The 27,642-nt window shown below is 47.6% G+C and overlaps 2 protein-coding genes across 9 annotated transcripts in view; one reads left to right on the top strand and one right to left on the bottom strand.

Annotated features, from left to right (window-relative positions):
* The first annotated feature begins 3,210 nt into the window (after positions 1-3,210).
* On the top strand, positions 3,211-15,816 carry SLC35D1 (solute carrier family 35 member D1). 3 transcript variants are annotated; one of them, XM_069788452.1, is made up of 13 exons: positions 3,211-3,428; positions 3,962-3,995; positions 4,094-4,180; positions 4,450-4,517; positions 4,986-5,057; positions 5,834-5,902; positions 6,212-6,314; positions 6,860-6,952; positions 9,656-9,723; positions 10,070-10,148; positions 10,953-11,035; positions 14,693-14,759; positions 15,252-15,816. In XM_069788452.1, exons 1-13 carry the CDS (start codon positions 3,223-3,225, stop codon positions 15,462-15,464), a joined length of 1,242 nt encoding a protein of 413 aa, XP_069644553.1. In that variant the 5' UTR covers positions 3,211-3,222; the 3' UTR covers positions 15,465-15,816. The 3 variants fall into 3 exon arrangements, with proteins under 3 accessions (XP_069644553.1, XP_069644554.1, XP_069644556.1); XM_069788453.1 differs by lacking the exons at positions 14,693-14,759; positions 15,252-15,816 and adding an exon at positions 11,894-14,666; XM_069788455.1 differs by lacking the exons at positions 9,656-9,723; positions 10,070-10,148; positions 10,953-11,035.
* MIER1 (MIER1 transcriptional regulator) overlaps positions 15,095-27,642 on the bottom strand; it is a 43,225-nt gene continuing 30,677 nt past the window's right edge. For 5 of the 6 annotated variants that reach the window (XM_069788449.1, XM_069788448.1, XM_069788447.1 and 2 more), the window contains 7 exons: positions 27,359-27,431; positions 23,887-24,038; positions 23,233-23,314; positions 21,781-21,875; positions 21,122-21,249; positions 19,314-19,453; positions 15,095-18,471 (listed from right to left, as the gene is read on the bottom strand). In XM_069788449.1, coding sequence (XP_069644550.1) covers positions 18,146-18,471; positions 19,314-19,453; positions 21,122-21,249; positions 21,781-21,875; positions 23,233-23,314; positions 23,887-24,038; positions 27,359-27,431 — 996 coding nt within the window. In that variant the 3' untranslated portion in view covers positions 15,095-18,145. The remainder of the gene's footprint in view (positions 18,472-19,313; positions 19,454-21,121; positions 21,250-21,780; positions 21,876-23,232; positions 23,315-23,886; positions 24,039-27,358; positions 27,432-27,642) is intronic. The other variant, XM_069788450.1, reaches the window with a different exon arrangement.

A 27,642-nucleotide genomic window follows, 5' to 3' on the forward strand; every position in this document is an offset into this window, starting at 1 on the left:
CAGAGGCTGGCACGGCACGGCACGGCACAGCAGGCTTCTCCCAGCACGCCCCAGGATAGTCCCTTCAGCACCCAGTGCCTGCTCCCCTTGGGACCCGGGGTGCTCCCCAGCCTTTTTCCAGCCAAAAACCCGCCGTCCCCGTGCCACGCTCGCTGCGTCCGACCCAGGGCTGGGGTCGCTTACCCCCTTCCCCGTGCCAGCGCTTTCTCCCAGCCCTCAGCCTGCCTCAGCCACGTTGAGCCCCCCTTCTCCCCATGTTTTTGGGGGTGCACCCTGAATTCAAGGGGCCAAGAAAACTCGCAGGGGAGCGTGGGGGGGCCGCGGTGCCTCACTCCCGCCTCCCTTCTAGCGTGACTTTCCCCGGCCGCCCCCGGGGAAAGCGATTGCATCTCGCAGAGACTTCCTCGCTGGCTGCCGAGACCTGCCCTGCCTCCGCAACCCCGCTCCTCCGGGCCCCACCAGCCTTCCCTCTGCCCCCGTCCCCCCCCGGGGTTGGGGGGGGGGTACCAGGCTCCGAAGCCCTTTTTCCCATCCGCTGGGATGTGCACTCCACCCCGGAGTCATTGCCAGTTTGGCTCCGGGGAGAAACCTCTGGTTGAGCTGGTCGCCAAATGAGATTAAGATTAAAAAACGGGATTAATTTCATTTTTGTTATCTTTGGTGGGCTCGCTGCTGGCCGGGCGCACGAAAATGACTGCAGTGAGTCAGAAGCTTAGTTTAGCAGGAAGGAAAGGTCGGGCCAGGACGGGCTTTGCTGCCAAAAGCGAAGCGCTTGTGTCATACCCGGAGCTGTGCTTGGCACAGGGGACACGGGGGACATGGGGGACACGGGGGACACGGCCACCCCAGGCACGTCCCCGTCTCGCCATGCCTGCACCATTGCAGCCGCACCTTCTGCTGCCCACCAAACCCATTCACCCAGAGGGTCCAAATATTTGACCTTAAAACTGTCACGGTGGCATTTGTGCCGTGGCCGCTGCCGGGGGGGGCTGCCCCCGCATCCCCCCGTGGGTTCACAGGAGTTCCCCGTGTGTGCGGCTCCCTGTCCATCACCGCGGGGTCTCCGGTGCCACCGGGGGGGGACGGATGCGCCGGCGGGAGGGCAGGCCTAGGAATTGGGGCTGTTTGCGTCAATCCCGCTGGCGCCGGAGTCCGGGCAGGATTAGGTTCCTCTCTGCTGTTGGAGGAGTAAATATTTCTAGGTCCAAGCCCGCACTGTGGCTTGATAAGGATGGACAGGACTTAGTGCGGGAACAAGGAAGGTGATGCCCATGAGAAAACTTTTCTGACTGTGGTTTTTGGCCAGCTTAAAAGGACATCCTAGATGTGGGAAAGTTGCTCCTGGCTTTTAAAGTCGGTCTGTCCTTCCTGCAGCCCGGTGCGAGCCGTGCCGGGGATCGGCTCCTGCTTCTCCCGCACCCCTTCGCCGGGAGTGGGGCAGCAGCGGGGACACGAACGAGGCAGGAAAAAGAAAGGAAAGTTTGGGCAAAGAGTTTGCTTTCCCCCTGCGAGGGGAGAGGGTGAGGGCGAGCGTGCCGGGGCGAGCGGGAGCGCGCCGGGGCGAGCAGCAGCTCGCGCCCACGGGGCCACGACGCCCCGTTTCACGCCTGGGGCCGCAGGGGTTGGCCGTGCCCCGGCAGGTCTGGACGTGGCAGGGAGATAATTGGGGATAAAGCTGGCCAAAAAGGGGCCGTTTCCTCTGCAAACACCGTGGCCAAGGGCAACAAACGTCCCGCAGCTGCCTCACCTCCTCCCATCGGGTTGACCCTAAAGTGCTGTGGCTGGGGGGCTCACCCCAACCCCCCCCTGCACCCACCCTGCGAGACCCCATGCCCACCCTCCATCTCCTCACCCCCCCCGCCACCCACTCGCCGCAGCATTTCGGCTGCCCCCTCTCCCAGGGACAGAGACCCCCCCACCCGCCGTGGCCCCGCCGTGAGCCCCCCATGCCGGCACAGCCGCGGCCCCACGGCGGTTGGCGTTGCCGGAGGAACACCGCCGTGCCGGGTGGGAACCGGCTCCCCGGCCGCGAGCGGGACGCGTGGGTGGTGGGACGCAGATACCAGAGCGGTGACGGCTTTAGGTGTATGTGTTAGTTCTTGTCTTCCAGCAAAATCCTAAACAATGCCGGGTTTTCTGATGTAACCTATAGGGTGGTGTGGGTGGTTTTTTTTCGAGCTGCCTTATTTTGGGGTTTTTCTACTTGGCAGAAGGTGGCTCAGAGGGACCCCCCCCCATCCTGTCCCTCCACTTGGAAAAGGGCACGCGCTGCAGCGTGTTTGGAGTACATGTCCCCTTGCCCCTGCAATAACCCCCCCATGCCCCAGTGCCCCCCCATGCCAGACCCCGGTGCAATGCCTTGCCCCCCCCATTCCAGACTGCTATGTGACCCCTCTCCCCGTTCCGTGCCCCCCCCATGCCAACCCCCTGTGTAATGCCATGCCCCCCATGCCAGATCCCTGTGCGATAAATCCCCCGTTCGATGCCCCCCCACGACCCCTGTGCAACTCCTCGCTCCCCCCACGCCATCTCCCTGCATGACAAATCCCCCGTTTGACACCCCCCCACCACCCCCTGTGCTATGCCCCCCGACCCCTCTGCAAATTCCTCACCCCCCCATACCCAACCTCTGTACGATCCCCCCTGTGCCCCCTCACCCCAGACCCCTGTGCTATGCCCCCCATCGCAACGCCCCCCCACGATCCCTGTGCACTTCCTCGCTCCCCCCATACCAGACCCTTGTGTGATTTTCCCCTGCAATGCCCCCCCAACACGACCCCTGTGCACTTCTTCACTCGCCCCCATACCAGACCCTTGTGTCATCCCCCCCCGCAATGCCCCCCCACGACCCCTGTGCAACTCCTCGCTCCCCCCCATACCAGACCCTTGTCTGATTCCCCCCCCGATGCAATGCCCCCCCCACGACCCCTGTGCACTTCCTCGCTCCCCCCATACCAGACCCTTGTGTCATCCCGCATGCAATGCCCCCCCCAACACGCCCCCTGTGCACCTCCTCGCTCCCCCCCCGCCACCTCCCTGCGCGACAAATCCCCCGTTTGTCTCTCCCCCCTCCCCCGACCCCTGCGCAAATCCCTCGCCCCCCGCGCGATCCTCCCCCCCCCACTCCCCGCTTCCCGCGCCCGCCCCCCCCGCTTCCCGCGCCCGCCCTCCCGCGCCCCGCCCCCGGCCCCGCCCCCCGGCCCGGCCCCGCCCCCCGCAGCCATGTCGTCGCCGTCGGCGGCGCGCAGACGCCCGGCGGCCGGGGCCGAGGGGGGAGCCCCCGCCGGAGCCCCCGCGCCCGGCGATGCGGAGCCGGGGATGGCGGCGCCGGGCTTCACGCTCTGCCTCAAGCTGCTGGCGGCGGCCTTCTACGGGCTCAGCTCCTTCCTCATCGTCGTCGTCAACAAGAGCGTCCTCACCACCTACGGGTACGGCCTAGCGCCCGGGAGCACCCCCCATCCCCGTCCCCGGGGGGGGGGGCTCTGCATCACCCCCCCTCCAGCATGCAGCCCTCCCTTGGGGTGCTGTGCGCCCGTGCACCCCAAATCCTCTAGGGCCGGGCACCCCTATGCATCCCCCCCCCGCCGTCTTGGGGTGCTTGGCACCCTGTGTTTGCTGCTCCCCCCCCCCCCCCGCACACCCCTCCTTTCCCACCCCCGGTATGCACGGCCCCCCCCTTGGGGTCTTTGGCACCCTGTGTTTGCACCCCCCCTCCTTCCCCACCCCCCCGGGAGCGCATTGCACTGCGCCCCCCCCCGCCTCTTCTTTCCCACGGGCACCCCCTGCACGGCCGGGCAGTGCCCCCCCCAATATGGCTCTGCAGGTTTGGGGGGGGGGGCTGGGGGCCGCTGCTCTCCCCCTCCCCGTGCAGACAGCGTGGGAGGGGGTGTGCGTGGCTGCTGGGACCCCCCCCCCCCCCCAGATGTGGGTGCCCCCACTGACATCTGCTCTCTACCCGCAGGTTCCCCTCCTCGCTGTGCGTGGGGCTGGGCCAGGTGAGTGGGGTGTCCCCATGTGTCCCCCCCACCCCGTTCCCCTCTGACCCCCCCCCCCATGAGGGGGCCGTCGAGCTGACCCCCCCACTCTCTTGCAGATGCTGGCCACGGTGGCGGTGCTCTGGGCGGGCAAGGCGCTGCGGGTGCTCAAGTTCCCCGACCTCGACAGACACGTCCCCCGGCGGGTAAGCCCCCCCCCCACTCCCCGGGCACCTCTCCTGCGCCCCGAGACCGGGCGGTGGTCTCTGCCCCCCCCCCACCCGCTGAGGGTACCGCCGGCTTTTTGGCCGGTGGTCGTTGCCCCGCGGCCACGGGGCGGCTGGCGTGCGTGGACGTTGCCGTCGCGGGGTGGAAATAATTTCATATCTGTTTATAAAATGGGGGTGCTGCCGGGGAGCTCCCTGGCTTTCTCCGGTCGCTCCTGCAGCGTGTTATCCCTCTTATCATTTTCTAGACGTTTCCTCTACCTCTTCTGTATTTCGGGAACCAAATCACAGGACTGTTCAGCACCAAGAAACTGAAGTATGGATGGCTTTTCTCTACCGGGGCGGGGGGTTATACAGCGGGGTCCTTTTGGGGGGGGGCGATGTTTGTGGGGAGCTGCTGCTGGGCACTAAGGCTTTGCGGGGGTGTGGGTGACCCGAGCGGGAGCTGCTCGGGGCGATACGATTCCTTCTCTGCCCACGCTAAAATAAACCACGTGCGTGTTTCCAAACGCTTTCCCCCAGCCAGCGGGTAGGGAGGGACGCGGGTCTGGCCCTCACCCGCCGTGGGTGAGGGTGGGGGGTCCCCCACCCTGACGAGGTCTGACGTGAGCGACGCCTTTTTCGGGTGCGGGAGGAATGCCGTTTCCCTAAGGAAACCGGCAGGCTCGCCGACGGCTCTGTTCTCCGGAGCCCTTATCCCGGCGCCCGCTCCGGGCGTTGCTCTGTGGGTGGCCCCGGAGCTGCGTTTCGGCTCTTTCACCCTGCCGAACCCTTTCCCTCACAGCCTGCCGATGTTCACCGTCCTGCGAAGGTTTTCCATCCTGTTTACAATGTTTGCCGAAGGATTCTTGCTCAAGTGAGTCTTCCCAGCGCCTTCTCCCCGGGGCTGCCAGTGACAGATACCGGTTAGAGTTACAAAAGTCTGAAGGTGTCGGAACGGCGCGCGGCGTGTCAGTGAGATTTTTGTCTGTCGGGGATGCGTGCGGTCAGGGGTTTTGGCTCTGAAGTTGGGTTTTGGGAACGAGGGTGGGCGGAGGAAGCGGATACGTTTTTCTCCGCTGCCGCTCCGTGTGCCTGGAGGGAGCTGGGCGAGAGGAGGTGCCACGCGTGGCTGCCAGGCGCGGAGAAGAAGATGGATGCGCCCCATCTCCGCTTGCGGCAGCCCGGCGCGGTTTTGGAAGCGGAGGGGGTTGTGCCTGTCCGCCTAACTGCTCTCCTCTGCCCGGGCGCCTGCAGAGACCCCAAAAAAGGGGTCACGCCGTGTGCCGACAGCCCCCTCCCCGGGGCCGGCACCGCGGGGCTGGTCCGGTCCCCCCGCGGTGCCAAGCCACCCCGTGCCCAGCTGAGCCCTCTTCTGCCATCGGCAGAGTCGTAGCACTCCATAAACTTGCACCTCATCGACGCCAAGTTTGTGGGTTTTTGTTTTTTTTTAAAATGACGGAGATAATTGCCTAAAAATGTCTTGCTTTTACTCGCTGCTTTTGCACAGGTTGGTTTGCTTGGGGTTTTCTTCCCCTGCCCTGTGTGTGCCGGGAGGGAAGGCTTCTCCCGCTCTTCTCCAAAGTGCTCGTAATACCTCAGTGAAGACTGAACTTTGGGTGACGGCGGTGTCCCTCTGCCTCTCTTTTCCAGGAAGAAGTTTTCTTGGAGTGTTCAGATGACAGTATTTGCTATGATCATCGGGGCGTTCGTAGCTGCTAGGTGAGCTCCCGGTTTGCCGTCCCCTCTCCCGTGTCTCCTGAAGGGTCCCCGCGTGGGCCCGCCGGCAGAGCGAAGGTGAATCAAGGACCACGCCATGTCCCAAGAAGAGAGAGTAAACGCTGACTTTTTTTACCCTCAGACGTGCTCTCTAGTAGGAAAGAATGTTTTACTGACCCAAATCCCAGCCTCTCCTCCCATGATTAACTTTTTCTGACAACTTACTGGCTAAACAGAAGGTGGAAGGAATCTTGCAAGTGTTACGCTCTGCACAGCTTAAAACTTTAACTTGGGTTTTTTTTCCTTTCCCAGTGCTGACTTGGCATTTGATCTGGAAGGATATATTTTTATCCTTATTAACGATGCCTTAACAGCTGCAAACGGTGCCTATGTGAAACAGAAGCTGGATTCAAAGGTAGGCTGACCTTCGGCTTCGTTCTGGGCATTGCGGCGTCGCGCTTGCTTTGGCAGCAACTTGCATCTGAGAGGGCAAAGGGGTGAGACCCACCCGGCGCTACCCCATCCCTCTCCCAAAATCTCCTGTCCAGAAGGTTTGGCAATGCCGCTGTGCCGCTCTCGCGGTGCCAGCGTTGCCAAAGAGCGCTGGCTGGAGCCGTGTCCCCATGCCGGTTACGACCGTAGTCCCTTGCGACAGCAAAGAAATGGCGTTTTGATTGATGGTGACCATAAAGCCTGTTGCAAGCTCGTTACCCGAGTCTGGTTTATAGGTACAAATACACATACACACGTATATTAACATAAATATTTTTAAAAATACATAAAATTATAAATACATGCATATATATATATATAAAAAACCAACCCACCCTCCGACTCTTCTGTCTCTGAGAATCCCACGTGGATTTAGCTCACAAGACCCAGTCTTCAGTAGCAATATGAATAAGGTTTTATGTTCCTGTTTGGAACCAACTTGAACACACAGATGTTTCTTATTTCTAGGAGCTGGGAAAATACGGTCTGCTATATTACAATGCACTGTTTATGATCCTTCCCACCTTGACCATTGCCTACTTCACCGGAGATGCGCAGAAGGTAGGATTCCTGCCCCCAAAAGCAATATCTTTATTGGCACGATACCTTCTGGGCAAAATGGGTTGCTTAGAAGAACGTTTTACTGTTCGTTACAATGCACTTTTCTGTAACTTAGCCTTCTTACGTAAAATGGGACATACTCAAAATGTGAAACTGCAAAGTAGTTCATTATCCCCAGTCTGCAAACACAAACTCTGCAGCATCTGAGGGAGGAAGAGGTTGGGGCAAAGGGTGGTAGAGGAACTACCCCAAAACCACGTAAGCAGAAACTAACTGTAAGTCTTACGTTGGACTTTAAATCCACAGAGTTGCTCCATTCAGGGATTTTCGTAATGCTTGAGGAATGGGGAAGTATGAGAGCAATAAGTGAAACTAAATATTATTTAAAACAAAGAAGTTGAGTATTTTTAGAATTAATGAGTTTTCTCAAAATTCTTTCTGTCCTTCCTTCTTGCTGGGGCAGTTTTTATGTTGAATTGCTCTGAGGGCCAGTTTGCCCGACCTACCCCATCAGAGCATGATCTGATTTACGTGCAGTTCCGTATACGTGATATTTATATTATAGTGGTATGATGACAATGATGGTTATTATTGTAGACACTTATGTGCAGCTATACTTGGCTCTCCTGAGCAAAAATGCTCGCTTTTCACGCCTGCGTGAATGGCATCCCCCTCCACGGGCAGGGAAGGCAAATGTCGAAGGCTGGCGGTGTTGCCCCCCCGGACCCCCGTGAGTGACAGCCGTGGGTGCTGGTGGCCCCAGCAGGCGCCCCTGTTGTCCCCTGTCCCCCCTCCAGCTGCGCCCAGGCAGGGAGAGCCTGGTGGGTTTTGTTTTCTCATTGGGAGCTTAATGCCCTGATGACGAACCCCGGTAAGCAGTCGCTAAGATAATGAGCTGCGATTAGCGAGGAGAAGTGGTTGCACGGGGTGAAGGTAGCTCAGACCCTGCCCTTCATAAAGGGCGACTCAGTGGGATATATTTGGGGATAAAGCGCTCATTTATAAGCAGGAGCTGGCAGACGGGGAGCAAAATGTTGCTCTGTGCTGCACTGTGCAGCCTCTGTTCAGCCTGTGGAGAAATCGCCTTTTTTTTTTTTATTTCTTTTTCTTTTTTCCCTGAATAAACTTCTTTTTCCTCGGCCGAGCTCCTGGCAGCCGGAGGCAGACAAAGATGCGCTCTGTTGGGGCTGCTGCCAGGAAACTCCACGTTTGCAGCCTGATGAAAAACCCTCTTGTGAAGGGCGTGCAGCTGAACGTGTCTCGCGTGGGGACGGCTGCCGGGGCAGGGGATGGAGGGCTGCGTCGTGGGGGGCCGTGCTGGGGAGGGGGGGGTGTTTGCACAGGAAAGCCCCCCACCACTCTGGTGCGTGTGGATGTGTTAAATCTTGTAGTTCGTTAACAAGCATCAAAGGTAACGACGCTTTGCGAGAGGCAGAAAGGGGCGTGCTGGTGGTGGTGAGCGAAGCCCTGCAAATAATTCCCGGGGGGGTAAAGGGGATGGGTCGCCTGCAGCAGGGCTGGATTTCGTGTCCCTGTCAGTTGGAACGCACTGTCCCAGCTGCCTGGCAGGATCCCTGTGGGCTCGGCAGCCCTCCCCTCCCCTGTGCCAGTCCCTGCCCTGCTGGGAGGGGAGGTGGGGGGCACCAGCCATTGCCTGGTTCTACCTTCGCTTCTTCACCATGTCACCGACCGGCTGAGGTTGGCAGCGATCTCTGGAGCTCACCTGGCCCAGCCCCCTGGAGCAGGGGGCCCAGGACCGTGTCCGGATGGGTTCTGAGTTGTCTCCAAGGATGGAGACTCCACCACCGTGGCCTCTGGTCCTGGCACTGGGCACCGCTGGAAGAGCCTGGCTCCATCCTTGGCACCCTCCCCGCAGGTGTTTATCCACATGGATGAGATCCCCCTGAGCCTGCTCTGCTCCGGGCTGAGCAGTCCCAGCTCTCCCAGCCTCTCCTCATGGGAGAGATGCTCCCGTCCCTTCATTTTGGTGGCCTTTTGCTGGACTCTCCAGTATGTCCATGTCTGTTTTGCCCTGGGGCTGTTCTGCAGAGCTGCTTCCCACCCAGCTGGCCCCAGCATGTCCCGGTACAGTGGCAGGACATTGCACTTCTTGTCGAGCTGCGTGGGATTCCTTCTGACCCCGTGTCCCCATCCTGGCCGGCAGCAGCACCCTCTGGCCCCCCCCCCCCCCCCAAACTGTCCCCTGCTGCTGGAGCTTTGTCCTCGGAGTCATCCCCAGACCTGCAGCTGGCAAAAACGTATTCAAGTGCATGGAGTGTAACTTTAAAACAAACAAACAAAAGCCCTACCGTGAGATCCAGGCTTCCTTTAGCCATCTCTAGAGGTTAAATCCCCCTGGGACGTGCTGCCCAAGCGTTGCAGTTTGCAGTGGAGGAATTGCAAGGAGGGCAATTCTGGACAACAACCAGCCGGGAAGTGCCTCTCCTGGTTCCTCCTGCTTGCAGGACTGTTACTCACCGCTTTTTCCAGGAGGGGTGTGCTGGGTGCTGCCGTGGGCTGGAGGTGATGCTGGTGTGGACAACCAGCCTTCCCGCAGCCCCAGGATGTCACGCCGGGCTGTGTTCTGTTTTGTTTTTTCCTGCTGTGACGTGAAAGCCAACGTCGGGTTTGTTTCTTGTCTTGCTGTGAATTATTGTGTTTCTTCCTCCTCCTCCTCTAAGGGTCGGGGTGTGTTTCTTGCAGGCAATGGAGTACCAGGGCTGGGCAGACACGCTCTTCGTCGTGCAGTTTACGCTGTCGTGTGTAATGGGGTAAGGACGTACGCTGCTGCGGTGGGTGCTGCCTGCCTCCGGGCTGGGGGGCAGCCGTCAACCAGCGATGGGGTGGGGGTGTTCTAGAAGGAGCATATTTTGGTGGTCCGAGCTCTTCTGGGTTAAAAAAAAAAAATATATATATATATAAAAAAATCTTTGGTCCTGATAGGGACACTATTTCTGAGAGCTAGGGCAGGTGGAAATAATTTCCTATCCTGCTTCAGTGCAGGTTTAGCCAAAAAAGTGGTGGTATAAATACTGCTCTGGAAAAGAGGGGAAGAGATGCAGAGATGAATGGCAATGCCCAAAGCATGGAGCTTGATGTCGGCTCTTCCTTCTGCAGGTTTATTTTGATGTACTCCACGGTTCTTTGCACTCAGTATAATTCTGCTCTTACAACTACAATAGTTGGCTGCATTAAGGTAAGGGTCTTTCTCTGCTCCCAGGGCTGCCGTAGGGCGAGCGTTGCAGCAATCGTCGCATGGGGCTCGTATTAAACGATGGCTTTTTTAGCCGTTGGCACGGGCACCTCCCTGCTGCCTTCCTGGGACGCGGAGCAGGGTGCTGCCTGCCTGCAGGAGTTATTCCAGCAAAAGCTATCAGCAGCACCGTGCATCCCTGGCTCTGCCCGCATAGGCAGCGGTGTCTGCATCGGCATGGAAAGGGCAGGACAGAGGCTCTCGGGGCTTTTGCTGTGCGCTGCCTGGAGGGGAGAAAGCTCCAATGGGATTATTTTTTTAATTTTAAATTTTTTTTTTTTGCTGCTGTCTGGAGTAGAGGGATACTCTGTGCATGTTTGCACGGCACGCAGCCATGCGTGGCACTGACCGCGGTTAGCGCGTTTAGCTTCCCCAGGGCTAATGACGGGCAAAGCACCCAGAAACAGCCGCGATCCTCTGGGTCACCTCGGCCCAATGAGCCAGTTGCAAAAATACGACGGGCGCTCCTGGGCGATTTTCCGGCTGCAGTGCTGGTCTCGCGATGAGGGAGAGCATCGCAGCGCGGCGGCTGTGCTGCCCCAGCCGTCGAAGCTTCTGTTCAGGAGCATTTCTCAGCAGCTCTAAAACCAACCGCTTTGAATCCAGTATTATCGCCGCTTGCCTGTTTCACACTGTCTGCATCTGGGATTTCCCCATTTCCATGTCGCTTTAATGCATAGAGCATACGCTTGTCTCGGGCTATACGGAAACTTACGCTCTTGTTGCTAAAATCTTTTTCCTTTGCAGAATATTTTAATAACCTATATTGGGATGTTTTTTGGAGGAGACTATATTTTTACATGGACGAACTTCATTGGTTTAAATATCAGGTGAGAGCGTCGGGCCTTTGCAGTTTTTATTTAAGATTTGCAAGTGAAAATTGCTGTGGAACTGAAATGGTTTGACTGGCTCAATGCTTTAAAAAACAAAAAACAAAAAAAACCCCCAAACAAACCAAAAAAAGCCCCCATGGAATTGGTATTCATGCTGTAGCAGAGGAACCGGTGCGGTGCTGACCCATGTCTCGCAGCCAGCAGCACCGCTCGGTCCCTGCTTACAGCTGGGGCTGTGGGGAGCTCCCAAACAGACTCGGGTTGTTTTAAAGCCAGGAGAACGTGCAAGCATATTTTAGCAGCAAACTTAAGTTGTTCTCAGAGTTGCGTATCTGAATCATATAATTAAGGTAGCAAAAGTAGTATTTTTTTTGGTTTATTTCACCTGGTACTTTAGCACTGCTTTTGGAAAAGTCTCCTTTCTGGTCTGGGGTGTATTTCTGTATCGTGAAAAGTCTCCCTGTTCTCCCCATGTCCTTCAGCAGGATCCCTTCAGTGATGGAGCGGGTCCAGCACTTGGCTAGGGACTCGGGCTAGCAAGCATTTGGGTACAAATTAAACAAAATACCTGATCTTAGGAGGAAGTTTTCTTGCAAATTGATGCTTGCAGCGGATCCTTGACCATTGGCGTACCCACGGTTTTGACTTTTTTCTTCGGTAACCGGTGTTTGTGGCTGCCTGTGGCAGGTCTATGTAACTAATAAACGTGCTGGTGTAAAAGGCAGCATCTCCTCTGGGCTGCTGGTGGCAGGTTTGCGTCGTGCAGTGCAGGAGAGAGCCAGCCATCGAACGTGTTGTCGTTTTTCTGGCTCTGAGCTGGGATCTCTCATTCTCGTACCCAACCCTGTTTTGCAGTATTGCTGGAAGCCTGGTGTATTCCTACATCACTTTTACGGAGGAGCAAATGAGCAAGCAGTCTGAAGCTGGCATCAAGATGGATATTAAAGGAAAAAGCTCTGTGTGACCAGGGAGAGGCTTTTTCTGGAAGCAACCTATTTCTGTTCAGCTGATCACGGGCAGAACGCGGGAAGGAATCCGGGGTGTCTGCCATGGAGTAACGGTGATGCTCTTAATTTGCACAACCTAGATTGCTGCCTTTACAAATTATTGGGACGATAACTGACTGCACGGTGAAGAATATATCTAATTAAGTCTGATTGTGGGGAATTAATGGGTTTCTAATCACGCTGAGATTTGGCAGTAGAGATTGGCACAGGCAGCGTACACGTTTGAATCGTGGAGGACTGTGCCAGCTCGGAGGGCCGTACCCCGAGCATCCTTGGCTGCGTCTGGGATGGGGGCTGGGGCTGGCTCTGCTCCGTGCCTCCCCCAGCCTGGTCCCTCCGGCGAGACCGTGGTACCCAGCATGGGTCCGGCCCCAAGGGGCAGGCGAACCCCTCCGCTCCCCAAGGGAGAGGAGCTGCGGGGTCGCAGCCCATGCGAGGCGAGCGCTGGTATTCCCCCAGCAAAGCCGCTTCTGCAGGATGCTCCTGGTCTGGGCCAAAACCTCTGTTGAATGCTCAGTGCTCTCTGAACTCACACTTGTTAATTGGGTTTTGGGTTTGTTTTTTTTGTTGTTTGTTTGTTAACCCACTTTTAAAGCTGGGTTTATCTGCCTTGGTTTCCAAGAGCCCTGCAAACATTCATCCCTCTCCTTCCCACCCAAGGTTGCTTTTACGAGGCTCAGGGACGTTCCCAACGTGAAGGTTTTACCTGCCACCGGTGAGCTCGGCAGGGCCAGCAGCATCCTTCAAACCACCCCAGGGTCAGAAACCTTTGGATTTGGAAAAGCTGCTGGCCATGCCAGGGCTGGCCCTGGTGCAGGGACCCTCGCAGGGCACTTTAGATCCAACGGGGAGTAGCTGCAGGGTGTGCAGGAGAGCTGACGTTGTCCCACCTGGCACACAGAGCCTCCTCTCTCAATCCAGAAAAATCCGCTGCAAAGGCTGCAGCTCCTGCCCCTGCAACCCCCTTCCCACCGTGCACGTGTCTGGGAGAGGCACAGGGACTTCAGTCATGGTGTTTTGGCAAGTCGATGGGAAACTCGGGGGGCTGGTGGCTCTGTGGGTGCCTCCTGCTTGTCCCTGCGAGCACGCGTGGCGTGTGCCCACGCTGCAGCACCAGCACTTCGGCTCTGGCCAAGCCCTGTCCCGCAGTTTGTTTTTTGATGTAGTAATCCTTTGGTTTGTGACCCGTTAAAAGAATAGGAATTTTTAATATGTCAGGCAGTGTTAACTGGTTATTTTTTTTTAAAGGTTGTCTTAACACAGCACTTCTTTCTAGGTCTTTTTTGGATTGTCTTTTGGTTTAAAAAGAATTGTTTATAATCTTGGTTAAAAAAAATTTTGGTAAAACTGTATGAGGTTTTCTTGTATACATTCCTTTGGTAACCAGGAAAATAGCTTCTATAGACAATGATGTAATTTGTTTCTGGAAGATAGTTGCTGAAAATGTAACTGCTCTTTGGCGAAGCTGCGTTTATTGGAGTGCTTAACATTGAAGTTTTTATATGTGACAGAGAATTTCTCTGAACAGTGCTGGTAAAGATGTAGAGCGAGTCTGCCAGCCCCTGCGCTACTGCCTGCTCCAAAATCCCATGCCTGGAGTCATTCTGGCCAGGTGTGCCGGAGCTGACATTTCTGTACTAGAGCTGGGGTCTTCCCTTCTCTCCCTTTTGGGGTCAGTGGGATGCGGAATGTGCGTAGTGGGGGATTGGTGTGGTGACTGTATTTGTAAGGCGTGTGGCAGCACAGAGGGCTGAGTCGGTGCGTCCTCGAGCGAGGAGCAGCCCTTCAGTGGGGCTCCCCCCTTGTAGTGCGGAATTGGAGAAAGAAAAAAAAAAAAAAAGAAATAATTCCCCAGTCATCCTTATTGCTTCCTCCATTTCAGTAAGACCTCAGATTTGCAGTCCACTGCAGAGCTCTTCTTTTTCTAAGGAAAGATGATAAATGCTTCTTGCTGTGCAGAAGACCCAGAGCTACTCACACATCAGCTGCAGGTGTGGTTACTGGTCCCTGCACTGGTTCCCAGCAGTGGGGTGGTGCTGGGGCTGGCAGACCCCTGTCCTGGTGCCCTGGTCCCTGCAGCCCCTTCCAGCGCGTGATTTCACGGGTGCTGTACTGCACCAAACCCCTGTCCTTCAGCCAGGCCTGTGCATTCCTCTCGCTTGCTTCAACAGAAATATTTGCCAATCACTTTTTGCCATGTTTGCTTGTAACTTCGCTGTGCTGAGGCATTTGCAGTCGGGATGTCAATTCTGTCGAAGGTTTTGATTTTTATTTTTTGAATCTACTGGTTAGATTTCTTGTCCAAATGGTAAAATGTTTTTAAAGCTTATTTTGTTTGTAACTGGGCACACTTCAGTGCCAGGGTCTGGATGGTATTGTATACACTGGGAAAGCGAACAGAGTTCCTACGACAGTATTTTCTATGCTATTAATAGACTAAAAGTTTTTCTATATAGAATCTATTTACAAAATGGCCGTTTTAGTGATTAAGAGAGTGACATTTTTATTTGAATGTATGGCAGGCTTTATATGTCAGTCAGTGGATGATAGCAAAAAGAATTTTATGATGTGCCTATGTATTTTTGTACTGGCTTCAAATAAACCGATGACCTTCCCTCCTACCCTGCCTGCTCTTGCCTTCTGCCAGGAGCTGGCCCTTGCTTCCCTGCAAGAAAAGGCTGGAGATGATGAAGGTGCTGAGACTGTGTCCTCTGGTATGTGTGGAGGAAGGGAGTGGTGGTGGTGAGGGAGGTCTTTTGGGTTTTTAGCTTTAAATATTTGAGGATGGGAAGAGGAAAATTAATGGGGGGGGGGGGAACCCAAATAACCAAACAAACCTAGTGCCTTGCTAAAATCAGTCCCTTTTCCTTCTCCCCAGCTAGCCAGAGCTGATGTGTTTTATGGGGATGGAGCACTTCACAAGGTGCTTAATGCTCCTATTCAAAAAATTCTGCTACAAACAGGATGGGGTCTTCACATCCTCTGTAAGTGGAAATACTCTACTGCCTGTTTTGAGAAAAACAAACTCAGGAATTTTTTATGCAGACAGTATGTTTAAAAAAATACTTTAATAAGCTTTTTGAGTTGCAGACAGGGAGCAGGGATATTAACAGTGCAAATTTACTATGTGTGGAAAAATGTATAAAACTAATTTGTAAATTTTGTGTATGTGTGGTTGTTTTTTAATATCATGTTTAACCCTTTAGAAAGCCCAACAACCATTTATTCTGTTGAACTGGATTCCCCGTGGAGGCTGCGGTCTTAAAGCACTTCATGAATCCAGGCCACCCACTCCAGCTGAACCCATCACGCTAGTGCTTGAAGAAGTGTCACATGCAAGTTGTGATCTTTCTTTTCAACACAGTTTGGAAACATGTTCAGACCCTTCTGGGCTCCAAACTGTAAGGAAGGCTTTTTAAATGAAATCAAAGTTACAATATTTCTAGAATTTTAAATAGCTTTAGTAGTGCAATGACTTATCAAGTTAGAGTGGCTGCATTTTGAAGAACACAAACAAAGTATTGTATAAAACACCAGCATAAACAAAATGTAAATTATAATTAAATATTCTTAAAGTCTAGCTGAGCATTACATATTTGTTGATTATGGAATGTCAGGTCTCCTCTATGTATCACCAAAAAAAGGTAAGATAAAAAACAAAGCAACATTCCTGAAAATATACACAGTGCTGTATTTCACACACAAGCCTGAGACAATTTACTTACAAACTTTCCTATAAATTTTTGGAAGTATTTCCAACTTGCAAACAAAAATGCATAAAAATAAAATTGAAAATAGGACTCTAGTTACAAAGACTCTTAGAAGCACTGTACTACCCTCAGTCTGAAACCGTCTCAAGACCATCTTTCTTTGATATAAGGCTGTGATACTTTGGGTTTCCGTTAATAAACCAGATTGTGAAGTTAACAGCAACCTCTTACTAAAGCAATCACTTAATTAATTGATTAATGCAGGCCATATGTTAACAAACCTTACTCATGTGCCTCTCCATGTAAATTGCTGTCTAATTCTAGGCTGATGTCAACTTCTGCACGTCAGCTGCACCAGTTAGAAGGGATCATTCACAACATTTCTGGGAACAGCAGGTTAATACACTCCAGTAACTCATCATGGCGATGGAGCCAGGCTGGATCCAGAGGATTTGGCTCATTAATGACCATAAAGTCCAAGTACATGTAGTTGAACAAGAAAACAAAACAAACAAAACCCTTAGCAGTTGGGTTTCTTAGATTGATAACATTAGTTTCAAACCATAGGACTGTACATTGAAAACTGGAATCATAAAGACTCGTGAACTTTAAGTAAAAATAACCAATAATTAAAAATTAACAACACACCTGTAAGCCACAGGAAGAGGACACAAGATAGGAAATTATACAAATAATGAATAATTTTTCCTGTTTTCAATACAGTAGACATATAGCTGTGGCTTGAAAAAAAAAAAAAAACAAAACCAAAACCAAAACAACAAACCAGAACAAAACACTGGTATTGAAAATCTTTCTATTTCATGGATGTAAACCCTACTTCAACAACTTTCAAATTACGCTAGTGGGACGGTGAGCATCACCCCTCCACACGCTTTTATAAAGAATTTTCATTTCTCACACTTTAACTATTTTAAGATTATCCATACCTACTCTCACTTCTCACATGTGAATCTCTATATACTGAATGTATATAATGTGTATACGCTGTACCAAGTATGTGTATGTGATGTTTCTGCTCCCACTGAAATACCCATCCGTGTAAGGTCCACTAGTCTTCAGAAATTCAAGATCAGGCACCAGGTTAGCAGCTGCACGTCCACTTCTAACCTGTACAGCCAGAATCACTTGACCCATTTCCTACCCTTCCTATGCTCAGTGAAATGTAGAAGATGACAGATGATAGACTGAAAATAAATCAATGGATAATCTAACACCTGGTCTTGGCGAACAGGGTTTAGTAAACTGAAGCATTTGGCTGACATGAAATTTATCTGAGCTCAAAATAAAATGAGAAAATGTATAATGAAAGCAAGAAAATTTGTGCAATGCAAGCATCATGCTTAAATTTTTAGCATCACTATTTGCCATAAAACAGAAGAAAGAAAAATCATGTTTTCAAAATCAAATTACTTCTAACCATTCTTGATGTTAATTGTTTACTGTTTTCTGAAAAGAAAATAACATGTTGGTGACTAATAAGCATTTTTTAAGTCAATTGGTTTGGTTTGGGGTTTTTTTGTTGGCTTTTTTTTTTTTAGAAAAGACTTCAGCAAAATAAAATGAAGCTGACATTAGACTTAGGATATCAATTCTCTCATAAAAGTTTACCAACTGTACAAGTTAAGAAAATTATACAAGCTTTTGTTTTAAGAAAGGACAGTTCAGTCAAGACATAGGTACTGTAAAAATCTTTCAAAGGCTACAAAGAAATCTGGAAAAATACAGAATGTATTTCTTTCGCCCAGATAAAGAATATGGAAAGACATCATTGATGTCAACAATTTTACATATACAAACCTGACCTGGTTTATTTATTTACCTTTTAAAACTTCTATATATAAAAATAGTTGTGCTCATAACTTTCAGGATTCATAAGGGTTCCTTAACAATGGGATGACACTTTCTTCTTGCTAGCATGAGTGGAAGTCTCTGTGCCTACTCTGATGCGTGTCTTGGCATTCTGTATTTCATTTTAACTTCCTGCAACATTTGAACCAGCCCCCTGCTTCAAATAGGATGCTTTGTTCACATGTAAAATGCTTAAATGGTGTATTACACACAGAATTTTCTTTAACTTGTTAGGCTGGGAGCATTTTTGCAGAAACTCACTGATTTGTTTCTCAAATACTTTTCAGAGCCTTAGAGTTCTCAGCACTACAGTTGCCAGCTCTGAGAAACAGAATATTCTCCTACTACTTTTCAGCGCTGAAAAAACCCAAATAATCAGATCTTAAGAGCCAACTAGAACGTATTAGAAAAAAATCTCAGCAGATTGTTTTACGGAACTGGATTTTGTAAGGTAACCCATCAACCCTGAAAATTTTAGACACCCAAAATTTACTCCACGGAATAAAATCAGCTCCTAGTATTCAGTCATCCAAAGTTTCTAGTTCTTCAAGCTTCCCATGAGAGTTTGCTTCTTGGAAGAACTCTGAAGAACCTGGACTCTCTTTTCCATTGCTGTTAATTCTTCTTCTTTTTAGAGGTCTTTCATTTTTTTCTTCAAAATCATTTTCGTTTCTTGAAGCTGAATGAGCAAGTTTTGGGTCAATGGAAAGGTTTTCAGTTTCATACCCATTTGTATCCAGATCCGTGTGAGGTGTTTTCTTGCCGCTGGTAGGTCCATTTACATGCAATCCTTCAATTTTTGCTTCATCTTTATTTGGTATCTCACCTGGCCCATTAGCAGACACCCCTGTGTTACGGAAACATACTATGAGGAAGAGAATAGAAGCATAAGCAGGAACAGAACAATCTGTCAATAAAGCAGAAGTCTAACTAGTCCTATTGAACTAAAAAGCCAATATTGTTCTCCATATCCTCACTGTACAATGAACGAGTGATTTATTTGCATACAAATGACAGACTTATCATGACAGAGTTTATGGAAGCCCTTACAAACAACAGCAGCCAAGAAAACGTCCTGGAATTGCGTGACTGTACAAGCTGCAGGTGGACTGTCCTCACCAGGGCAGCTTCTGTAGCTTCCACTCTATTTTCACAGTCTGATTCAGCCCCCAAGCTCCTCCCTCCTCTTGCTACTTCTTTCACTTCAGCTCCTTCGGAATGGCTGTCCCTTGCTTTTGAGTTTTTTCTCCTTCATGAGTCATTGTGCCCTGGCTCTTCTCCCATTCCTAATTGCCCTTCAGTGCCCCACGTCTGGTAAGAATAGCTAACGGTGTTCCTGAGACAAGCACTGGAAAAGCACTAGCATGCTACACAATAGCCCAGTTCCCATCTCAGTTGTTTTAAACATCCTGCATGAACTCCTCACAAAATTAGCACTACACATCTACACTAGCATGGGGAAGACAAGAACAGATTCATTACATTTAAAAGGAAGATTCTAGTAGAGATTTATCTTCAATATGTGACCACTGGCTAAATGCAAACATAGCTTTTTTTAAAAAAAATAACTTAAAGCTGCTAACACCTTCAAAAATATATAAAACTAAAATAGGCTTGTTTTTCTCATTTGACTTGTCGTCTGTGGTGATTTGGCAACTCTTGTTTAGGAGGGGCAGGGCACGCACTTACCATTCTGATTACTGTTGCTGGTTGTGCTGTCTTCCCTTTCAGACTGGCTGGTGCTGCTGTTGGAAGTTGTAGGAGGAGGGGACGGAGCTCTACTGGAAGCAGCACTTTCACTTTCATCCAGGAGACGGTCCATATAATCTCTACACAACAGAAACAGGACATTCAGCATTGCCCTTGCTGTGTAAAGGACTGGTGTTATTTGTACAAAAATATTCACTGCACATACTGCAAGTGTGACCAATTCACATTTTATATCTTTTCAAATGCACAGACGTATCTTGCAAAGTTAACAACTTTAAAATCTCCTGTATTAAGTGGCCCACGTATGGTTTGTCCACAGCAACTATGTATTTGTTGACCAATCACTGCAGCCAGCTTATATGAATTCAGCCTGTGCTTATGCTAAGTCCCCTAAGATCATGTACGAGCAGAAACTTCAATATGCTGTGATGTTGTGGACTGTGTTTTCAAGGTCATGCTCTCAGGCAGGTTCATACTAAGCTCCTGCAATTTGCTGCGGCAGCGATAACATACCATTAAAGTACATAAGTTTTCTGCACATACAACCTCAAAAAGGGTAGAGTTAAAAGCACATGAAAAACTTCAGAGTTAAAGACATTTCCAGATCTGAAATCTACTACAGTCCTACAATTTAGGTCACTAATAGTAAATCTCTTATGAAAGATTTAAACAAACAAAGCTGGTTGGTAAAGCCCTTGTATGTATGGTATTAGCCTGGATTAGTCCAGAAACAGCATATCCTCATACACAATTATTCTGGAACTGATACTGCACCCTAAATTCCCACACCTATCTGCAAAATCATTCAACAATAGACAAGTACAACCCTTAATGACACTTCTTCTGATCACCATATGCAGTCAACTGCAAAAGAATCAGAGAATGTTTTAAGTGATTAACAACCAAAAATTTGGGCAAAAATGGGGGGGGGAACAGATGGAAGAAGAGGGGGAAACAGACAGTCCCTGAAAACTGGTTAAGAAAATCTAGCAGCAATGGGTGCTTTTCTTGTCTGCTTTAACAAAGCCACAGATGGCAACTCTTAATGTCATACTGCAAGTTCACTTCAGTGGTCCAACACACAGTTCTAAAGTGTTTAAAGAAACAACAAAATTAAAAAGAAGGATCAACAGAAAAACTGGAACAAATGAGAAATAAAAATAATAGTAAAAAGACTTGGAAAAAGTCAGCGGAAAGAGTGGGATACTAAAATCATAGCATTGGAATGAAGGGCAGAAGAATATGTTGGCTCACTTGCTCAGATTTGAGGGAAGAGAATACAGTTACGCACAGACATTTCCCTCTTTGCCTAGCAGAGATGTTAATGGGGAAAGGAACCATGTACACCCAAAAAAGCCCTAGTATAGGGTACTGTGTTGACCAGAATTCTTGCCAAACGATACATCTCAAGAGTATACTACAGCACGTACCACAAATCCCACCTGAAACTTGTGACTAACGCCTCTGTACAAAACATGTACCTAAAGTAAAACAAGCATTTAAAAAACCCGCATAGTTGCAGAAATGTTACATTTGTGAAACATTTAAACAGAAAACAAACTAAATTAAATAGCTGTTCATTGCAAATTGTTAGCCTTATTCCAAATAAATGTATTTTAGAAATTACATTATACGCAGTAGTAAGCTTTTCTTACACCTTGGCTGTTTTCCTGCTGCAAATTGGGACTATGGAATCCCTCGGTTGTCATACCATTTCAGATCAGAGCAGTATAAAATAAAGATTTACATCCAACACGTAAAAGCACATAAAATAATGCACATCTTACGTTACACCAGGATGAAGATTGTATTTCTTCTTTCCAAATCGGGTCTGCTGCGCAAAGAAATCATAACGCTCCGATTTCTTCCACATGTAATAAAATGCTACACACTCGCCAACTGATCTCGTTCGTACCTAGGAAATATGTCCCATGCAAATTTTGATGAATTTAAATACATTTTTGGCAAAAAGCTACCATTTAAATCAAAAGGTGTGATATTCAAAATCAATGCTTCTTTATACAACATAGGAAATAGTGGAAATTATTGACTTGAAATGTCAGAGACCCAGAAATTGACATGCAAAATTTAATAGGGTTTCTAAGAATACTGAAGTTATCATGAGGTGCTGCAAGCAACGGCTTCAGGAGAAATATTCAAGTCTGTTTCACCAGTCTATTCAAGACCAGAGTAAGACTCTAAGGATGGAGATCTTCCCCTATGTATCCACAGCAGGATTGTTGGGACTTTTCTGAACTTGGCGTTCACAGCCACAGTTACAGAGGACTCTAGACTTTAAGAAACCAATTTGGACATATATGTAGTAAAAATTAGAAGCAGTAAATATAGTAATTTGTGAAGGAAATTGAGGATAAGAATTCATTTACAATTACCTTGCTTTAAAAAAAAAAATAAAGTGAGAACTACACTTAAAATCAGTGTTTACCTTATTTGCCTGAATCACATGAAAATCCTTGCCATAGACTTTCAGCCCTTGCTCAAAGTTCCTACATTCTTCTTCTGTCCAAACAGATAATTCTTCTACAGCAAGAAAACACAATAAAGAAAATACTTAACAAAAAAGCATACGGCCAATGAAAGAAAACTTAAGTGACAGAAAACATACGTGATATTCAAGTTTCTTACACCATCTGCTGACTAAATGAGAACCACCTCCAGAAATTTCACTTACTAGTACAAAAATGAAAATCCTCCCTTCTAGTGAGTAGGTGGGAAATTTGGCTGCCTTAAGTAACTAGTTGGTAGGGACTGTTATAAATGGTCCATAACTCCAGACCTGTCGCATGGGGAAATAACCCAGCCAGGAGAAAAAGGAAGGGCTTAGAAACCCAGTCTCACCATTCTGCCCCTAGAACCATAGGAAGCGGGTATCCTTCAAGCCAGGACACAGCACAAAGGAGTTCATGCTACAGACTCAAACTGGTTGCTGGTATTTAGGAGAAGTGGGGGAAAAGGAACGAGGAATGAGATCTTCTTCACTGCTGGCCAGAGCCAGCAATGATAGGCTGTTAATTCCAGTCAGGTAGAATAAGCAGCTGTGCTGCTCATGCTACTGGGTGGGAAATCTTGGCCCCACAGAAGCCGGAATAAACCCCCAATAACTTTCAGTCACACTTCTAAGAACTTAATACAATTTGGCCTTATTGATTCTTAAGGTCACGAATAAATAAGGTTTAAAATAGTGGGAGAACAAACTAATCTCTGTTTGATCACTCTTGTCTTGTGATTTGCACAGTAAACTCTGGAGAAGCCACAGGTTTGAAAGCAGAACCAACAGATCAATGTGCAAGGAAAATAACTTGTGCCTTCTCTTAGTTTCTCGTTCCTTTTTGAGTATAGAGATCAATACTAAACCAGAAAATGCTTAAGGCTCCAAAAGCATCTTTAAGACCAGGGTCTTATTTAGCAAACCATAATACTAAAAGAGGTTTAGATGCTCATTCTCCTTATTTAGAATTGTGAATTATTTCATTTTATATCTCATGTTTCTTCCATTAACTTTGATGACTGAAAAGGTCTAGAAGAACAAAGAACAAAATGCCCAAGAAATGCACAATTCAGTTGCCAAGAAGTAATTTGAAATTTTAACTTGTTATTAAAGTCACAGATACAAATATCGAGCTCTATTGACAGGAAGTTAATTTACACACCCTCTTTGAGCATGTACCTCTTTATACTACAACTGCTAATTTCATTCTCTCAGAGAACAGTAACAGATTCACTGAAGGTTGCATTTAAAGGGGCACTGATATGCAGGGCTGGCATGCAGTCAAGCTCTGATAAAATTTCTCAGTCTGCTGACAGCAAAACCCAATACCTGTGTAACAAATAAAACGAGAGTTCAACAATATAAACTTAACTTTCAGTGTATGCTCACCTCTGGCTGCTTTTACATTAAATCTCAGCCTTCGCAATGATTCTTCAGTATCAAAATTGCACTTAACCAGTTCATACAATGCCTGGAAAGGTGAAAAGACACACATTTAACATTCTAGATACCACTCAATTTCTGTTGTGCCACAGAAGCATACTTAGTAAATCACTAATACCTATTAAGAAAAGATTAAAAATAAACTCTTTGAATGAATGTAATATAATTTAAGAATGCACAAAGACATATTTCCTCTGTTTAAATTTCCAAATCTCTAATTACATAACCAAGAATATATCCAGGCAAAGTACTTTAACATTTTCATCCACTGCATACATTTGTAAAATTGATGGGGTTTTTCTGTATGCAGAAAAAAATAAGTATACGTTCACAGAGCTTTAAAAAAATCTAACTCAAAGAACAGAACTCATCCATACACAATTATTTATACATAAAATAATGCACTGATGCATAAAGCAACAGTAAGCCTAAGTTAACTGTTTAATATTTGTTGAGAGGTAAAAAACCCATCACATTTCTATTTCCACAAGAAATAACAAAGCTGTTTCAAACACAATTTTAATTCTTGGGAGTAAAATAAAATAAAGGGATAAATAATTCTGTAGTATTAAACTACAAATCCTAATTATTCTTATATACCTGCTCATTGTCTTTAATATGGGATCCTTCAGGAATTGCATCTAGGCCTTTCTCATCACCCGTACGCCTTGACGCTTCGTTTAGGAACTCAATCACTTTATCTTCTGGTAAAAAGTCAGGATTCCACAGCAGCTGGTCATCATTTTCATACACTGAATTAAGCACAGGAAAAAGACAAGCAAGCTAAAACAACAATACAGGAGTTTATTCTCTCTTATAAAGCTCGTGATTACAAAACCTTGGAAGATCATTAGAGCACCACCATTAATCCAGAACACACATAAGACAAGTAAAAGATAGTCTCATGAATGCAGTGATCCAAATGACTAGGATACTATACCTTGTATTGTCTTCAAATCTCTGGTATAACCTGTGCTCTAGATTCTAGGACCCATTTATGAAACTCCAGAAACTCCACCTTCCCTGTCCTCCTCCTGAAACCACTTAAAACACGAGGTAGCAGCACTACCTGACACAGTCCCTGAACGATCCATCCAGCATGCCTTTTCCCTAAGTTTTGCTGATGGCAGCCAGCAGGCATGGAAAATTACTTCAGAAACGAATTATATCTGTTTTCGTGCAAGATGATTAGGATCAGTCACATAAAACCAAAAAGCACACCACCAAAAATGGTGCTAAAAACACTACCAGGTGTCTGGAACACTAAATATAAGTGTCTCAGCTAACATGGCTGGCAAAAGCCAGCAATAAGGTCCACTACTTCTCCAGGGAAGATGACACCCAGCTGTCAGACATTCTGAAGTCAAACAGACTTCAGAAGGAAACTTTGCTAAGACCTTCCTGCTACTTCCAAGAAATACTTTCTGCAACAAAATCATTCAGGTAAAGATTGCTGAATTTCAATACGACCAAATCTCTACTGTTTTCTCAGAGCTTTTGTGTGAGCTTTCAGACCAGGGAAGCCATAATAAAGTGAAATTAATGGGAGAAACATGGCCAAATGACATATCCTCTGAATTATCTCCCATTTTTATTTTTGAAGAGCCTACAGCTTTGCAGGATTATAACACTAGTACAGCAAAATAAAGTAAAATTCAGGTTATTAAAAAACCCTAGAATCAGGAAAGCATCCAGGCCTTGCTTATGGCCCAGTCTCCAATGAAAGATAACCTTACAAAAACCAGCCAGAAAGTAACTTTAACATTGATTCCATTAGCTGGGTGAGCACCTTTGACAAGAGAAAGGAGTGAGCACTTGGGAAAGCAGGGTCACCCCAGGAAGGGAAGATACAGTAGCATTCTGTGGAGGTAGAAAGGTCAGAGTGGCAGCTAGATGCATCTCTACTTGAATAAAATTATTTTTAACATGAAAGTTGACTACAAATGAAAAACCAAAAGTGGTAAGGAAAATTATTAAGTGTCTTGCACAGAAAGACAGCTTCATTTCACAAATGATACACTCTTTGGAAACCGCTCCCCGCAATTTTCTGGAAGCTTTTTGTTTCAAAGGCTAGTCCTAATCTGATGTTGGGTTGCTCGTTTAAGAAAAAGATTCCAGGTATCTTGGGATACAAACTCCCGTAGAAGCAACAATTCTTTTCAAGAGATGACTGATACTCGGTTCTAAGCCACCCTTAATGATGCAAGCTAAGTATACTGCAATGTTTATGAATGATCATGAACGACAGCGGTCAGTTAAGCCTCAAAGCAGCTTCAGCACCTTTCAGTTCACAGAGCTATCCTTCGATTTTCAAACCCAAGCCTTCTGAAAACACATCTTTTAATTTTGTAGATTTTTCATAACCTGAAATTGTTTAGTAGCAGCTAATTTGGTCTCCAGGCATACTTCTCAGAGAGCCAGTCCACTGTAATTAGCTTAGTGTAGATTACATAGTCGTTCTTTCCTCACAACAGCATGTCAGAACACATTCTGAAAAGCAATGTGGTTATTCTTAAGAGTTCTAGCATTTTTGTGCTTTTGCTTACAGGACTGGATATGAAAGGACTAGCCTTCTTAGCATTTGGGAATTTTACAGTTAGAGTTTCCCCTTCATTAGAGAACAACTAAGATGATGGGATATGTACATGAAAGTACTAAACACATAGTTGCAGATGTTTATTTTTCAACTTTTTAAGCTTCATTAATATTCCAGCTGGAGTCCTGCCAAAGATTACATCCAAACACAGCAGAAAGGAAAGAAGTGGCAGAAGATATAAAACCCCACTGGTATATAAAACTAGAATAGTCCTAGCATGATTAGTGAAAATTTAACTTTTCCCCCTCAATGGTTTTTGCCCATGACGTAGGTTCTCTGTTGTGCAAAGAATAGTGTGCAAGACTATGAAAAATTGTTTTCTATATGTTACTGTAATGCACAAAGCAGCTGTATCTTTTTTATTATTGAAGGCCAGAAGCCATTTAGAGCTGAGTAAATACCAGGAAAAGCAGGTGACCAGTAAAGCATAATTTACTGCATCTCAGGCAAATACACAGTTCAAGCTCTATTTTCAGACAGGAGCAGGAAAGGGTGCAAAGAGCAACTTCTTCACAGCAAAAAAGCAGATGTTTTCTAATTTGCTGTTTTCTATTTTTAATGGAAGCTCCTGACTTTTCATGTAGTTTTAAATTACATTCTTTTCAACCTCGCTGGCTTCAAAGTCCAGAGCTGACAGAACATGTCAGCCTGCTCAAAGTCAATAGCAGGACTGATGCTCCTCTTAGTTTCTCGCTAGATCAGGCTACAGCGCAGCTATCGCAACCTGGAGCTCGAAGCAAGACAACTGCTAGCACTTGAGTATATCCTCAGATTCTAGGAAGGCACCGGGTTTTATGCTGGTTAGTTTAAAAACTAACTTATATAAAACTACAAAAGAGGCAGTCTCAAACTGACCTGCAGTGTAAACAAATTCTTAGTAATGGGCTGAATGAGCAGGAATATTTGCTTCTTTTAAGCTTACAGCTGGATTTAAACTGGGTCTACCTTTTCTGACTTGATTATATTGAGAGCATACAGCCAAAGGCTCTGGTTCTGAGGGGGGAAAGAGTCCCTGGAAAAAACCCCAAAAGTAGAACAAGAGGTTCTTTAATACTGACTGAAGAGTTACAAAATCTGAAAAATCAAAGCTGCTGGTACCATTTTGCCTCTTTAAACACGTTAATCCAATTCCAGCAACACAATTTCTTTATTATCTGTTTTGTTTTACATAAACTAAATATTCTAGGTGAAGAGGTTAACGTAAGCTACACAGAAAGCTTGTGTACGTGACCAAATTAGAATACAAGGGCTGAATAGGCAATAGGCCAGCAATACAATCTTTCTTTTCCCGTTCCAAGACTCAAGTTCTGATGGTGAAGTACAGGATGAACTATAGTTTGAGATCATGGTTCTAGTTTTCACTTGAAGGAGCTCTTTTATTTTGCAAGACACATGACATCAATCAAATCTTTTACCTCTCCCCACTAGGAAATAATCTCAAACACAGGGATAAATGGTAATAGTACCAAGTCTCACCTTTTTCATTCTCTTTGTATTTGCATGTGCCAGCTGGAATTTCAGCTTGAAACATAGAGCCCACCATGATTTCCTGTTTTGAAATAACAGAAACAAGAAGTTTAGCAACAACAGCCATGATGTTTTTTGTTAGCAAACAAGAGAACGACCACATCTTTTTTACCCCTTAAAACATTCATTGTTCAAAATCTAAAAATACGGTTAACAGGCACTATATGGAAATGGATTTTTGACTATTTGGGGAGGTCTTTAACACTTCTTACTATCAAACCTCTTAATTATGA

The sequence above is a fragment of the Haliaeetus albicilla genome, chromosome 8 (assembly GCF_947461875.1).
Source record: "Haliaeetus albicilla chromosome 8, bHalAlb1.1, whole genome shotgun sequence".
NCBI classification, from domain to species: Eukaryota; Metazoa; Chordata; class Aves; order Accipitriformes; family Accipitridae; genus Haliaeetus; species Haliaeetus albicilla.